Source organism: Dreissena polymorpha, chromosome 6 (assembly GCF_020536995.1).
Source record: "Dreissena polymorpha isolate Duluth1 chromosome 6, UMN_Dpol_1.0, whole genome shotgun sequence".
Classification (NCBI taxonomy): domain Eukaryota; kingdom Metazoa; phylum Mollusca; class Bivalvia; order Myida; family Dreissenidae; genus Dreissena; species Dreissena polymorpha.
In genome coordinates, this window is record NC_068360.1 from 69192754 (window position 1) to 69208359 (window position 15606).

Here is a 15606-nt window from a genome sequence, read left to right on the forward strand (position 1 = left end):
TAGTGACACTAGGAGGTCATGGTGACACTAAGAGGTCATGGTTACACTAAGAGGTCATGTTGACACTAAGAGGTCATGGTGACACTAGGAGGTCATGGTGACACTAAGAGGTCATGGTGACACTAAGAGGTCATGGTGACACTAAGAGGTCATGGTGACACTAGGAGGTCATGGTGACACTAAGAGGTCATGGTGACACTAAGAGGTCATGGTGACACTCAGGGGTCATGGTGACACTAAGAGGTCATGGTGACACTAGAAAGTCATGGTGACACTAAGAGATCATGGTGACACTAAGAGGTCATGGTGACACTAGAAAGTCATGGTGACACTAAGAGATCATGGTGACACTCAGGATTCATGGTGACACTAAGAGGTCATGCTGACACTAAGAGGTCAAAGGTCAAATTGGGCTATAAAACGGCTTGTATGTGCTGTAACTTTGTTATGTATCTATTCAATTTCTAATCACTGTACCATAAATTACTTCACTTGGAATACTGACTGCTGATATGTTTCCCCTATATAATTTACCTAAAAGTTCTATGTCCCAGTTAGAGGTCAACAATCAAATTTGGCCATCTTTTGTTTGTTATGAGCTGAGTTTTGAGACAAAAGTAAAATTTTTGGGGCATCCATACCAAATGGACACATGTCATATTCATTTAGGTCTATCCTATTGTTCTCTTTACTTAGTTTGTGTCATCTATAAGGTAAAGATTTCAACAATTGGTGTCAGTGCACTCAGATAAGTGGTTTAGGTGTTTGTTCTTTATGAATTGTAATATTTGATTTTACCTGCAATAATGAATGCACACTCCAACTTCAAGCTCATTTCTGCTTTTATATGTTTTCAGTTCAAGGCAAACCACAACAAGAAAGGTCCTTATGACTTTGGTCAGCTCAAGTTTGTACAGGATCTCAGTGGGGAACATACGGTATGTACCATGTTTCATTTAAATATCTAGTTGGATCTTACGATATCTACCATGTATGAATTAAATATCTAGTTGGATCTTACGGTATGTACCATGAATCAATTAAATATCTAGTTGGATCTTACAGTATGTACCATGTATCAATTAAATATCTAGTTTGATCTTACGGTATGTACCATGTATCAATTAAATATCTAGTTTGATCTTACGGTATGTACCATGTATCAAATAAATATCTAGTTGGATCTTATAGTATGTACCATTTATCAATTAAATATCTAGTTGGATCTTACAGTATGTACCATGTATCAATTAAATATCTAGTTTGATCTTACGGTATGTACCATGTTTCAATTAAATATCTAGTTGGATCTTACAGTATGTACCATGTATCAATTTAATATCTAGTTGGGTCTTACAGTATGTACCATGTATCAATTAAATATCTAGTTGGATCATACAGTATGTACCATGTATCAGTTAAATATCTAGTTGGATCTTACGGTATGTACAATTTATCAATTAAATATCTAGTTGGATCTTACAGTATGTACCATGTATCAATTAAATATCTAGTGCGATCTTACGGTATGTACAATGTATCAATTAAATATCTAGTTGGATCTTACAGTATGTACCATTTATCAATTAAATATCTAGTTGGATCTTGCAGTATGTACCATTTATCAATTATTAGTTAGGTCTTACAGTATGTACCATTTATCAATTATTAGTTAGGTCTAACAGTATGTACCATTTATCAATTATTAGTTGGGTCTTACAGTATGTACCATTTATCAATTATTAGTTACGTCTTACAGTATGTACCATTTATCAATTATTAGTTAGGTCTTACAGTATGTACCATTTATCAATTATTAGTTAGGTCTTACAGTATGAACCATTTATCAATTATTAGTTACGTCTTACAGTATGTACCATTTATCAATTATTAGTTAGGTCTTACAGTATGTACCATTTATCAATTATTAGTTACGTCTTACAGTATGTACCATTTATCAATTATTAGTTACGTCTTACAGTATGTACCATTTATCAATTATTAGTTAGGTCTTACAGTATGTACCATTTATCAATTATTAGTTGGGTCTTACAGTATGTACCATTTATCAATTATTAGTTAGGTCTTACAGTATGTACCATTTATCAATTATTAGTTACGTCTTACAGTATGTACCATTTATCAATTATTAGTTACGTCTTACAGTATGTACCATTTATCAATTATTAGTTAGGTCTTACAGTATGTACCATTTATCAATTATTAGTTAGGTCTTACAGTATGTACCATTTATCAATTATTAGTTAGGTCTTACAGTATGTACCATTTATCAATTATTAGTTACGTCTTACAGTATGTACCATTTATCAATTATTAGTTACGTCTTACAGTATGTACCATTTATCAATTATTAGTTACGTCTTACAGTATGTACCATTTATCAATTATTAGTTGGGTCTTACAGTATGTACCATTTATCAATTATTAGTTACGTCTTACAGTATGTACCATTTATCAATTATTAGTTGGGTCTTACAGTATGTACCATTTATCAATTATTAGTTGGGTCTTACAGTATGTACCATTTCTATCACAGACATACCAATTGGGGATCATACCATATTTATTGTTCATCAAAGACTCACAGTTTGGGGATCATACTTTACGCAACATTTCAATCTTCACTATTTTTGTGAAATCACAGCAAAAGGTCAACATTTTCTCTAGCAATTCTAAATACAAAAGTAAATTTTACTTTCCGAAATAACTTTTGATGAGCCCCAGGCTTGAGACAATTATCACAGACACACCAACTGGGGATCATCTGGTATGTTTTCATTTATCACAGATATATGCGGCAGGGATCAAACTGTGTGTCATTTCATGCTTCACAATAAGTGTTGTAATCCATTAGCCCAAATTATATTGCTATTATTGTTACAGGTGAAATTCTTCGTAAGCTATATATATGAATTAATTTCTTTTGGCCAGGATAACTTTTAAATCCCTTGTAGGGCTTGTAGTATGTGTCTAGAATGCCATTGGTTCAAAGACATAACTAGAAGGGATCATAAGTTATGTACTGATTATCACAGACACACCAGTTATCATCATATGGTATGTACCATTCATCACTGACTCACACAATTAGAATCATAAGGTATGTACCATTCATTACCGACTCACAGAATTATGATCATATGGTATGTACCATTTATCACAGACTCACAGAATGAGAATCATGGTATGTACCATTAATCACAGACTCACAGAATGAGAATCATATGGTATGTACCATTTATCACAGACTCACAGAATGAGAATCATATGGTATGTACCATTTATCACAGACTCACAGAATGAGAATCATATGGTATGTACCATTTATCACAGACTCATAGAATGAGAATCACGGTATTTGCCATTTATGATAGACTCACAAAGTGGGGATCATGCACTATGAAACATTGCAAAAGATGTACACAGTGAGGATCATTCAGTACTTACATTTTATTATAGAAAGACCTTTTGTACAGTGTTTCAAAGAATGTTCAAATCAATTTTGTTTTGCCATAACAATATGTCACATTATTGTTGGAACTCAATGTTTAAACTGTCTTGTTGCTCAGGGTGCAGTCTGGTGCATGAAGTTCTCCCCCTGTGGCAGACTGTTGGTAAGTGTACATAACGTGTCCTGTTCTGTAGGAACAGGAGTTTGAACATAATGGTAATACATTTAAATAAATTATGAGATACTGGGTGTTTTTTCTAACTTTGACCTGTCATATGTTTTTCAGGCCACTGCCAGATAAGCTAGATGTGCAGTAGTAGTGACCTGTTGTATGTATTTCAGGCCACAGGGGGACAAGACAGTGTGTTGAGGATATGGGTGCTGGATTCCTGCTTCCACTACTTTGATGATATGAGACAAAAATACATTGAAAGTATGTCTGCCTTTATATGCAAACAATTCTAATGTGTTTGATCAACAATACTAGATGAATTTTACCTTCTCATGTTTATGCCCCCCCCCCCCCAAGAAAAATAGTTTGCCTGCAACAAAAATAATTGCCCTTGTCTGGTTTTCAAGTATATACTAAATAGTATTTTTTTAGCTTGGCTGTTTTTGGAGAAAACCCCAAGTATTGTCATAGCCAGCTCTTCCGCCGTTCGCGTCATGCTAAAACCTTAATATTGGCTCTAAAATCAAAGTGCTTCCACCTACAACTTTGAAACTTCATTTGTAGCTGCACCTTGATAAGTTCTACACAACAAACCCATTTTTGGGTTACTACGGTCAAGGTCACCTCTAAAAAAAAGATCTTCTGACAAGCTTTCATTTATTCACAAGTGCACCCGCAGCCAAGCGTTGGCACCCACTTAGCGGTGCTTTTGTTGTTTTTTTTTTCAATTCCTATAAAAGTACTAGGTAAATCTTGCTGAAGGTTTCACAGTTTTATGATGTTAATGTGTTAATGCTTTTGAAGAAAGGTATTTGGCTGTGACAAGTTTTCGCAGTATAATGTCCTTTTAAATTTAACTGCATATTTTGCATATTTTGTCTCACACCTGTGACATAATAGTGTCTACTGTTTATATATTGTGTGGTTAAAGAATCTGGGTGCAGTAACTGCCTTTTATATTATAAATGCTGCCCACTGTGAAGAAACAAATGCTAGGTTGTTCAGACAGTTTGTTATGTTGTTTAAATTACGGGAAAATCTTTTATAAAAAAGATATGTTATGGAGTATATTTCCCATGTTCAAATTATAGCTCATTAAATGATTGCCAATTTGTACTAAACAAAATTGAAGATACTGAATCTGTATCTTTTGTAGAAGCTCTAATTGCATTGGAGGGTTTTGAGCAATCTTTTACAGCTTAATTGCCTTAATGTGTAGATGATCATTAAGAATGAACTTTCGACTGCTCCATGATTTTGCATAACTATAGCACTTTTTATGCCCCGGTAGGGTGGCATATAGCAGTTGAACTGTCTGTCAGTCCGTCTGTCAGTTTGTGCCTCCGTCCGAAAACTTAAACATTGGCCATAAATTTTGCAATAATGAAGATAGCAACTTGATATTTTGCATGCATGTGTATCTCATGGAGCTGCACATTTTGAGTGGTGAAAGGTCAAGGTCATCCTTCACGGTCAAAGGTAAAAAACAACAAATCCAAGGGAAGTAATAAGCTTTAAAGGGAGATAATTATCTGTACCTGCAAGGGATAAAAAAATAAATAAATAAGTCAAAGCGGCGCTGTAAGGGGGCATTGTGTTTCTGACAAACACATCTCTTGCTCATTTTATAAATTCAAGGATATGTTATGGACGTGTACGTGTCAGGACATGTTCTGTTTATTAGTCCCCTACCGGTTTCACCGGAGGGGACTTATGGTTTTGTCTCCGTCCGTCCGTCACACTTTTCTGGATCCTGCGATAACTTTAAAAGTTCTTAATATTTTTTCATGAAACTTGGAACATGGATAGATGGCAATATGGACATTATGCACGTCATTTCATTTCGTTCCTACGTCAAAAATTATGGTTGCTATGGCAACAAATAGACTAGAAATACTGCTGAAAATGGTGGTTTTTCTGGATCCTGCGATAACTTTAAAAGTTCTTCATATTTTTTCATGAAACTTGAAACATGGATAGATGGCAATATGGACATTATGCACGTCATTTCATATTGTTCCGACGTAAAAACTTCTGGTTGCTATGGCAACAAATAGACTAGACATACTGCTAAAAAAATTGGTGGTTTTCTGGATTCTGCGATAACTTAAAGTTCTTAATATTTTTATGCCCTCCTTTGAAGAAGAGGGGGTATATTGCTTTGCTCATGTCGGTCGGTTGGTCGGTCCGTCCGTCCACCAGGTGGTTGTCATACGATAACTCAAGATCGCTTGGGCCTAGGATCATGAAACTTCATAGGTACATTGATCATGACTCGCAGATGACCCCTATTGATTTTGAGGTCACTAGGTCAAAGGTCAAGGTAACGGTGACTTGAAATGGGGGTGTGTGTATTTGAGATTTATTTACAGGTCGTCCAGCGTCTTCTCGACTACAGATGTATCGACCTGCCCCTGTGACCCTTCAGGGGAGAAAATAAGGTCATATTATACATCATAGCACGATGGCCAATGAGACCTTAATGTGACTAGATGCTCTTTTTTTTTTTTTTTTTTTTTTTTTTTAATGGATTATGTAGTGATTTGCCTTTTATCAAAATGGTTTTTGCAGTATTCCTATTATCTCTAGATTATCATTATCCTTATTGGCATTAATGTTAATTCCTTATAGTTTGTGTGTGGTTTTTGTGCTCTCCGCCCCAAGAGGTGTTAGTGGGGGTTCGAGCGGGATACAGAGGGCGCCCCGATTCCAGAGGCGCCCCTGGTTCTTTTAAGTGCCCGGTGTACAGCACCGATACACTGCACCCCCGTTTAACGTCCCTCGCGGAGGACTTGTTAGTACATAAACATAGATTAGTACAGATATAACTCTATTGCCCTGTGTCTTGTTGTAAATTCACATGGGCTCTCTCTGTTGTGCTGGTGGATATTGTCAGGTGTTTAATGGTGTTGCAAGGGTCAGAATAGTTTTGAAGTTTAATATAGTAGAAAAGGGGCTGCGTTTGTGTGGTTGGACCGAGATGACTGGTTGGTTGTTGGTGGTACAGGGAGGACAATATCTGGTTCTACACTTTCGTTCTTTGGGAGAAAATTTTCACGCGCCTTTATTTGTTTTTGAGAGAGAGAGAGAGAGAGAGAGAGAGAGCGCACGTTCTTCTTCCTGTTTATATTGCTAGTGGTTACACAGATGGTAATTATATGTATTAGTGCATTTTGTTCAGGAGGGAATAGATCTGGGATGTTAATGCTGACCATCCCTCTAATTCGATCTGATCCTCATAGTGACAAGGGTAATACGTGCAGGTTAGCAATACAAGGTTTGCAATTCAACGTCAAACGTAACAAGGCACAGGCATGCAAGGAAAAAACTTACACTACTCTACAAGAAAACATCACCTACGCTACAGTAGGGGAAACAACAACAACAAATACCGTCACCATTCTCTTTTTATTTTTATTTTTGTCATGTTGGGTATGTCATGTCAACGGGGCCAGAGTGCACGGATGTCATGTCAACGGAGCCAGAGTGCACGGGCGAGAGATATCTCTTCAGGCGCGCCCTCTGGCCCAGCTGACACGCTCTACTCAACATGTTTAAGTCTTGTACATATGGGAAAAATGTTAACTAATCGCATTTAATTACAACAATATTTACACCTATAGGGGTTGCACTGTGGGTAAATTTGCCCACGTGCGCACTTACTGCGTCTTCCGATCCTGCGTGGAAGTATGTTGTCTGTGTGCTTTTCCCCTACCTTCGTCGTTGTTGCTGATTACAGCTTAAGAGAAGGAAAGCGAGGGTCTCGCGGAACCCTGGGTTTTGTTACCTAGAGCGCTATTTGGTTGTAAAAGAAGGCTTAGAGCTTATCCATAGTGGTCGAAAGGGGCCAAGTGACATATGTATTGGGGGGGGGGGGGGGGACGTACCCTTCCGTCGTTTTAGTATTATTAGTCTTTATCTATTTATTTATTGGTGTAATTTTCCTATATATCATAAAGCGCAGACGAGGAAACCGCGAACGTTCGTTATAGACAGCTCCCTCATCTTTGCCTTGTTTATAGTATTGTTTATTTATGTATTGACGTCAACAAGGTGTTATTGGACACTGCATTGTAATGTACTACCAATCCAAAGTACATTTGGACCCCAAATACAAATATAGGTTCTCGGCGTGCACATTACATGCAGTGTTTCTATATCTATTTATTTATTGATGCAATTTTCCTCTTGTCATAAGTACATAAGATAGTCATTATTAATTGGAATCTTTAAAATTACATATATCATGGATTGTTTTACGGTACAGTTTTAGAACCAAATTAATTAATAATAGTATATAAGTTCGAGCCGGGCCCAGACGAGTGGCCATATGGACAACACCGGAGTGACCATCGTCCGAGACCCACCCGTCATTAGTACATAAAGTTGCCATTATTGATCTGAGTTTTTATTTATTTATTTATTTATTTTAATTTTTCCTATAGGGCCGGGATAATATGGTTAGGTTCAGTTCGGGCCCAGACGAGTGGCCATATGGTGCACACCGAAGTGACCATCGTCCGAGTCCCGCCCGTAATTAGTACATAAGATTGCTATTATTAATTTGAATAAATGAAGCAGTATATAACTGACGGTATGTGTTGTTATTTCAATCTACTGCTAATAGTCCGACGGAATATTATATTTTATCTAAGTAGCCCGTGTCGCGCAAAAATTTAAACACGTGCAGTCGCACAACAGGAGCGATTCCGCTTGGAGGCATCAACAGTGAGTCGCGATTAATGATAAGTGGGTTTTTGAAGGCCGCTATTACCCCTGCACTTAGTTCTAGTCTCTGTTCAGCGTGTTTAGGGCATATAAAGAAAAGATGTTCAAACGTGTTATGAATGTTGCACTGGGGGCAGAGGACAGTTTTGTAATAGTCGCCGTGCAATCTGGTCACCCTTAGGCGCATGCGCGAGTAAGCCCTGTCCTCCCTTTTAATGGGACTATAGATGTTAATCTTATGGCTAGGGTTGGTTAATATCGGTAAATTATGATCGGCGCAGTAAATTGACCATTTGTGATCCTGTTCATTATACCCTTTTTGGTTAATGATTGCAATTAGTTCGCGCGCGCTAGGCTTTAAATCAGAGGGTAGACCTTCATGGGAACCTATTCTGGCAAGTTGGTCAGCGTGTTCGTTACCCGGAATGCCTACGTGACTCGGGATCCATACGAATTGGAGAGTGATATTGTTGTTTGCTAGTTTTGTGATTCCCTTTAAAGTTGCAACGGTGACTTGAAATAGTAAAATGTTTTTTTTTAATGATAACTCAAGAATGCATACGCGGCCAACAGGGCACACTCTGAACAATATTACTGAAGCAACTGGTCTGTAATCCTAAATCTATAATTATCAGTCCAATGAAACATCATCTTTTTAGTAAAATACAGTGGATCAGTAAAAATATTATCAGAATATGAGATTTTTTGTATATTTTGTATATTAAATATTGTGTTAATGTTTAATTTTGTTGATTAATATAAATATAAGCAGGACAGGGGAGGTAATACACTATTATATCTTTCTTATATACAGGGGAAACAAATGCAATAAGTTTAAATTTATTGTTACAACAGCATTTGCCTCCCTTGTAATACAGTAGACTCTGCAAATACCGGACTCTCTGAATACTGGAACGCTCCCGATTCCGGACGGTCGGGCCAGTCCCGTATTTTCTCCTTCTTTTTCTTTGTTAAAAAATGTTGAATAAACCGAACTCTCTGAAAACCGGAAACCGGACGGGTATCTCCGTAAATTTGGTCATTTTCAACGTAAAATACATTGAGTATACCGGACGGTCTAAATTCTCAAGATGCCCGAGGCGTGAAAATAACAATACCTAATAAGCACAGCGAGTGCGGTGTCACACATTTTGCTCGCGAAATTATTGATAATCGGATTAAACATACCATAAAGGTGTCAAGTCGCTACCGCGCTATGGGAGTCCGATTAAGAAATGTAAAACAAACTGTGAATGTCTATAATAGACGTACGGTAACACCAAAAAGTGATTGACTCGATAGTTTTATTAATTATTTATTATCGCCTATGATAAACAATTTAATTAAAAAATTAATGCATGCCGTTGCGACGATCACTTTCTTGTGATCTTCTCGGTTATTTTAAAAGATCTTATAGCCATGTTTTTAACATAAAGGAGAAATGTGCTTTCAAGCTAAGAGTGATCTTGGACTTTTTCGTGAAATCGTAAACTTTAAGAATTAGTAGGTTTTGAGATTATGAATATCTTAAAAAATATCTTAAAATATAATTACGACGCTGTTGTTTGCTTGTGTGTATGTTTTATGATAATAAATCGTGTATCTACAACAATCTTATTTGTGTCGTCACTCGCCTTTATGACAAATGCCACGTACGTACATGTATAAAGCACCACGCTGACTTTGGGATTAATCAAAACAAGTCGGTATGGAATATTTTTTGCTTTTAAATCGATTAAAAACACATTTTAGCTCATCTATTTTTTGAAAAAAAATTATGAGCTATTGTCATCACCTTGGCGTCGGCGTTGGCGTTGGCGTCGGCGTCCGGTTAAGTTTTGCGTTTAGGTCCACTTTTCTCAGAAAGTATCAATGCTATTGCATTCAAACTTTGTACACTTACTTACTATCATGAGGGGACTGGGCAGGCAAAGTTAGATAACTCTGGCATGCATTTTGACAGAATTATGTGCCCTTTTTATACTTAGAAAATTGACAATTTTGGTTAAGTTTTGTGTTTAGGTCCATTTTATTCCTTAAGCATCAAAGCTATTGCTTTCATACTTGCAACACTTACTAACTATCATAAGGGGACTGTGCAGGCAAAGTAATGTAACTCTGACTGGCATTTGGACAGAATTATGTGCCCTTTTTATACTTAGAAAATTGAAAATTTGATTAAGTTTTGTGTTTAGGTCCACTTTATTCCTACAGTATCAAAGCTATTGCTTTCATACTTGCAAGATTTATGAACTATCATAAGGGGACGGTGCAGGCAAAGTTATGTAACTCTGACTGGCATTTGGACGGAATTATGGGCCCTTTATACTTAGAAAATTGAAAATTTGGTTAAGATTTATGTTTTGGTCCACTTTACCCCTAAAGTATCATAGATATTGCTTTCATACTTGGAACACTCACAAACTATCATAAGGGTACAGTAAAAGGACAAGTTGCATAACTCTGGTTGTCATTGTTACGGAATTATGGCCCTTTTTTGACTTAGTAACTTCTAATATATGGTTAAATTTTGTGTTTCGATCACTCGAAGTATCAAGGCTATTGCTTTCAAACTTCAAATACTTACATGCTATCATGAGGTTACTGTACCTGGCAACTTGAATTTTACTTTGACCTTTGAATGACCTTGACTCTCAAGGTCAAATTATTAAATTTTGCTAAAATTGCCATAACTTCTTTATTTATGATTAGATTTGATTGATACTTTGATGAAACTACTCTTACCTGACATACCACAATAGACTTCACCCAAACCATCCCCCGTGCCCTCCCCCCCTCCCCCCCCTCCCCCCTCCCCCCCTCCCCCCCCCTAATTTTTTTTTTTTTTTAATATCATCTCACAAATGACCACACACACCCTCACACTATAACCCCCCCCACCCCACCCCCCCCACCCCACCCCCCCCCAATTTTTTTGTTTGATTTTTTTTTTTTTTTTTTTTAAGATCATCTCACAAATTATCACCACACCCTCACACTATAACCCCCCCCCCCCATTTTTTTTTTTAAACGGTTATGTTTGAAATACCGTCCAACCATCGCACCCAAACCCCCCCCCCCCCCCCCCCCCCCCCCCCCCCCCCCCCCCCCCCCCCCCCCGATTTTTTTTTTTTTTTTTTTTTTTTTTTTCGCTTTTTTGGAAGATAATGTAATAAATGTCCACAACCCCACACTATACACCCCTCTTCACTCCACTCCTCCCTCCTTTGTGGTTGAAAATGAGAGTCCCTTCACCTTTAAAAAGAAAATAGATGAGCAGTCTGCACCCGCAAGGCGGTGCTCTTGTTTAAGAATGCAATCAGTACCTGCGTAGAGTTATCACATGGTACATGTAAATGTATATGGTTTGTTTTATTTAATGTGATTCTGTACACAATGCATTCCATGTATATTTCGGCAATATGCAAACTCTTGGTAAACCGGAACTCTCTGAAAACCGGAAGATCAGGCCGGTCCCGAGACCGTCCGGTTTACAGAGAGTCTACTGTATATTTAAATTTTACTAAATGTAAGGCTAACTGCATTTTTGTAATGCATACTACTACTACTACTACTACTACAACTACTACTGCTGCTGCTGCTGCTGCTGCTACTTTTACTACTACTTCTTCTTCTACTACTACTACTACTACTACTACTACTACTACTACTACTACTACTACTACTACTACTACTACTACTACTACTACTACTACTACTACTACTACTACTACTACTACTACTACTACTACTACTACTACTACTACTACTACTTCTACTACTTCTACTACTACTACTACTACTACTACTACTACTACTACTACTACTACTACTACTACTACTACTATTATTTCTTCTGCTACTACCACCACCACCACCACCACCGTTCACAGTGACAAAAAACGTGTTCACACAATGGCTGCTACTACAACTTATAGCCCATATAGGGGGGCATGCATGTTATACAAACAGCCCTTGTTTTATGTAACTTGAAACATGGGTAGATGGCAATATGGACATTATGCACGTCATTTCATTTCGTTCCGACGTCAAAAATTCTGGTTGCTATGGCAACAAATAGACTAGAATTACTGCTGAAAATGGTGGTTTTCTGGATCCTGCAATAACTTTTAAAGTTCTTAATATTTTTTCATGAAACTTGAAACATTAATAGATGGCAATATGGACATTATGCACGTCATTTCATTTTGTTCCAAAATAAAAAAAATTGGTTGCTATGTCAACAAATATATATATAAAAAATCTGGATTTTCTGACAATGGTGGAGCAGGTAGGGCACTTATATTCCTTGACAATAGTCTTGTTTAATATGCTCTGAGACATTTTTCAAGTTTTTGTTTTAAATATTTTGAGCCAATATTTGCTGGTGCAAGATAATATGAGAACAAACGTCTTTTTAAACTGGTAGTGTCATATATAAGCATTAAATATATAATGTTGTTAAAGAGGTTGTTTCTATTTCAGTACTTCGCTGTAATGGGTTAACCATGTTAAGCTGTTGCTATTGTGTGACATACATTCAAGTGACTGGCAAGTTCATTTGTTTCAGTGAAAGTTTCCCCTGCCGCGTCACAAGAAAGCCTCAGCTCAATTCCATCTGTTTCCTCAGAAATGTCTTCAGTCGATGTTGGGGTAATGGCTTCTTTACTTTCATTTGTCGGAAAACGTGTGCAATTTGTTGTTTTATGTATTTTCATACAAAAATGGAATACATCCTCTTTTTTAGCAAAAATAATTATTTTTCGTGACTCTTAATTTTCGGACATACAGGTTTGTCCATAACTAATGTCTCTTAATTTTCGACAGTATATTTTACCGAGCTATTCTTCAGACTTTGGCCCTGTTTTCGCTTATATTGTGACCCTTTGATCATAGTTTTTTACAACCGTATTAAGGTCATAAACCTTGCAGATGCATGCCTGAGGGCAATGTACCATTGCATCACGTAATTGGCTATATAACCTTATAAACGGTAGAAAATAATGGATTCACCCAACAGCATTTGAAACAGTGTTGTCCTATAAGGGAAGCAGAATTTTTTTTTGCTTTTACTTTTTTGTTCTATATAATTTCAGGCAAGAGTTTGCAAAGTTGGGAATTTGTATTTATTTTTTTTTAAGTAACATTACTATTCAAAATCAACGAAAATTTCGTACAATTGTTCGTAAAATAAATTTAACCAATTAAAAATCAGTGTTCCTTATGGCAATTGCGGAAATTTCAACGTAAGATGTGGTCTGGTAAAATAGATGTTTGTAGATACAAAATGTTCGTTTTTATTATTGTTTTGCATATCTATTCATACGACACATGAACACTACAATGGTGTTCGTGTGTCGTATAAATAGATATATTCGCGGGAAATAATTGTGGCCACAAATAAATAAAAACGAGCGTTTTGTATCTGCAAAAATCTATGTAATCATACCACATCTAGCGTTGAAATTTTGGCTATTGCTATGAGGAACACTGATTGTTAAGGTGTTAACTTTATTTTACGAAATACTTAACGAAATTTTCGTTGATTTTGAGCGTTATAGAGACTTTAAGAAGAGTAAATCACAAGAAAATTATTGTACATTGATTTATTGCATTTATTTCAATATAATTATAATTTTCCGACATTATAATCTTTGTCTCTAAATTTTCGGACACTTGTATTTTTAGCTCGACTTTTAAATATGAAATATATATAGTGGAGCTATCCTAATCACCCCGGCGTTTCCGTTAGCGTTAGCGTGCAAATGTTAAAGTTTTCGTACTACCCCAATTATTTTCATTGTCCCTTGACATATTGCTTTCATATTTTGCATACTTGTTTACCAACATGACCCCAACCTATAAACAAGAGCAGACAACTCTATGAAGCATTTTTTGATAATTATGGCCCCTTTTCCACTTAGAATATGCAGCAAATGTTAAAGTTTGCGTACTACCCCGAATATTTTCCATGTCCCTTGACATATTGCATTCATATTTTGCATCATGACCCCAACCTACAAACAAGAGCAGACAACTGTACCAAGCATTTTGACAGAATTATTGCCCCTTTTATACTTAGAATATGCATAATTTTGATAAATCTATGTTAAAGTTTGCGTACTACCCCAAATATTTCCTGTGTCCCTTGACATATTGCTTTCATATTTTGCATACTTGTTTACCAACATGACCCCAACCTATAAACAAGAGCAGACAACTGTATCAAGCATTTTGACAGAATTATGGCCCCTTTTATTCTAAGATAATTGCACATTTTGCTTAAATTGCCATAACTTCTTTATTTATGATCAGATTTTATTAATACTTTGACAAAACAACACTTGCCTGAATACCACAATGGATTCCACCCAAACAAAACACTACGGCCCAACCCAGAATCCCTGCCCCCCCCCCACCTCCCCACCCCATTTTTTTTCCCTTTTTTTTGTTGAAGGATCGTCTAATAAATGACCACACCCCACATTATACCCCCCTCTCAACCCTCTACCCCCCCCCCCCCCCAAAAAAAAAAAAATAATAATAATTTTTATGCCCCCCTTCGAAGAAGAGGGGGTATATTGCTTTGCACATGTGGGTCGGTCGGTCTGGCGGTCCGTCCACCAGGTGGTTTCCGGATGATAACTCAAGAATGCTTGGGGCTAGGATCATGAAACTTCATAGGTACATTGATCATGACTCGCAGATGACCCCTATTGATTTTGAGGTCACTAGGTCAAAGGTCAAGGTCACGGTGACCCGAAATAGTAAAATGGTTTCTGGATGATAACTCAAGAACGCTTATACCTAGGATCATGAAACTTGATAGGTAGATTGATCATGACTTGCAGTTGACCCCTATTGATTTTCAGGTCACTAGGTCAAAGGTCAAGGTCACGGTGACCTGAAATAGTAAAATGGTTTCCGGATGATAACTCAAGAACATTTATGCCTAGAATCATGAAACTGGATAGGTAGATTGACCATGACTCGCAGATGACCCCTTTTGATTTTCAGGTCACTAGGTCAAAGGTCAAGGTCACGGTGACCCGAAATAGGAAAATGGTTTCCGGATGATAACTCAAGAACGCTTATGCCTAGGATCATGAAACTTGATAGGTAGATTGATCATGACTTGCAGATGACCCCTAGAGATTTTCAGGTCACTAGGTCAAAGGTCAAGGTCACGGTGACCCGAAATAGTAAAATGGTTTCCGGATGATAACTCAAGAAC

The 15606-nt window shown here is 37.0% G+C and overlaps 1 protein-coding gene across 4 annotated transcripts in view; it reads left to right on the top strand.

Moving 5' to 3' along the window:
• Positions 1-15606, top strand: part of LOC127833520 (WD repeat-containing protein 44-like) — an 86536-nt gene that overhangs the window by 50038 nt on the left and 20892 nt on the right. For all 4 annotated transcript variants that reach the window (XM_052358813.1, XM_052358814.1, XM_052358815.1 and 1 more), the window contains 4 exons: positions 858-938; positions 3591-3635; positions 3815-3905; positions 12943-13025. In XM_052358813.1, the coding sequence (XP_052214773.1) occupies positions 858-938; positions 3591-3635; positions 3815-3905; positions 12943-13025 (300 nt within the window). The remainder of the gene's footprint in view (positions 1-857; positions 939-3590; positions 3636-3814; positions 3906-12942; positions 13026-15606) is intronic.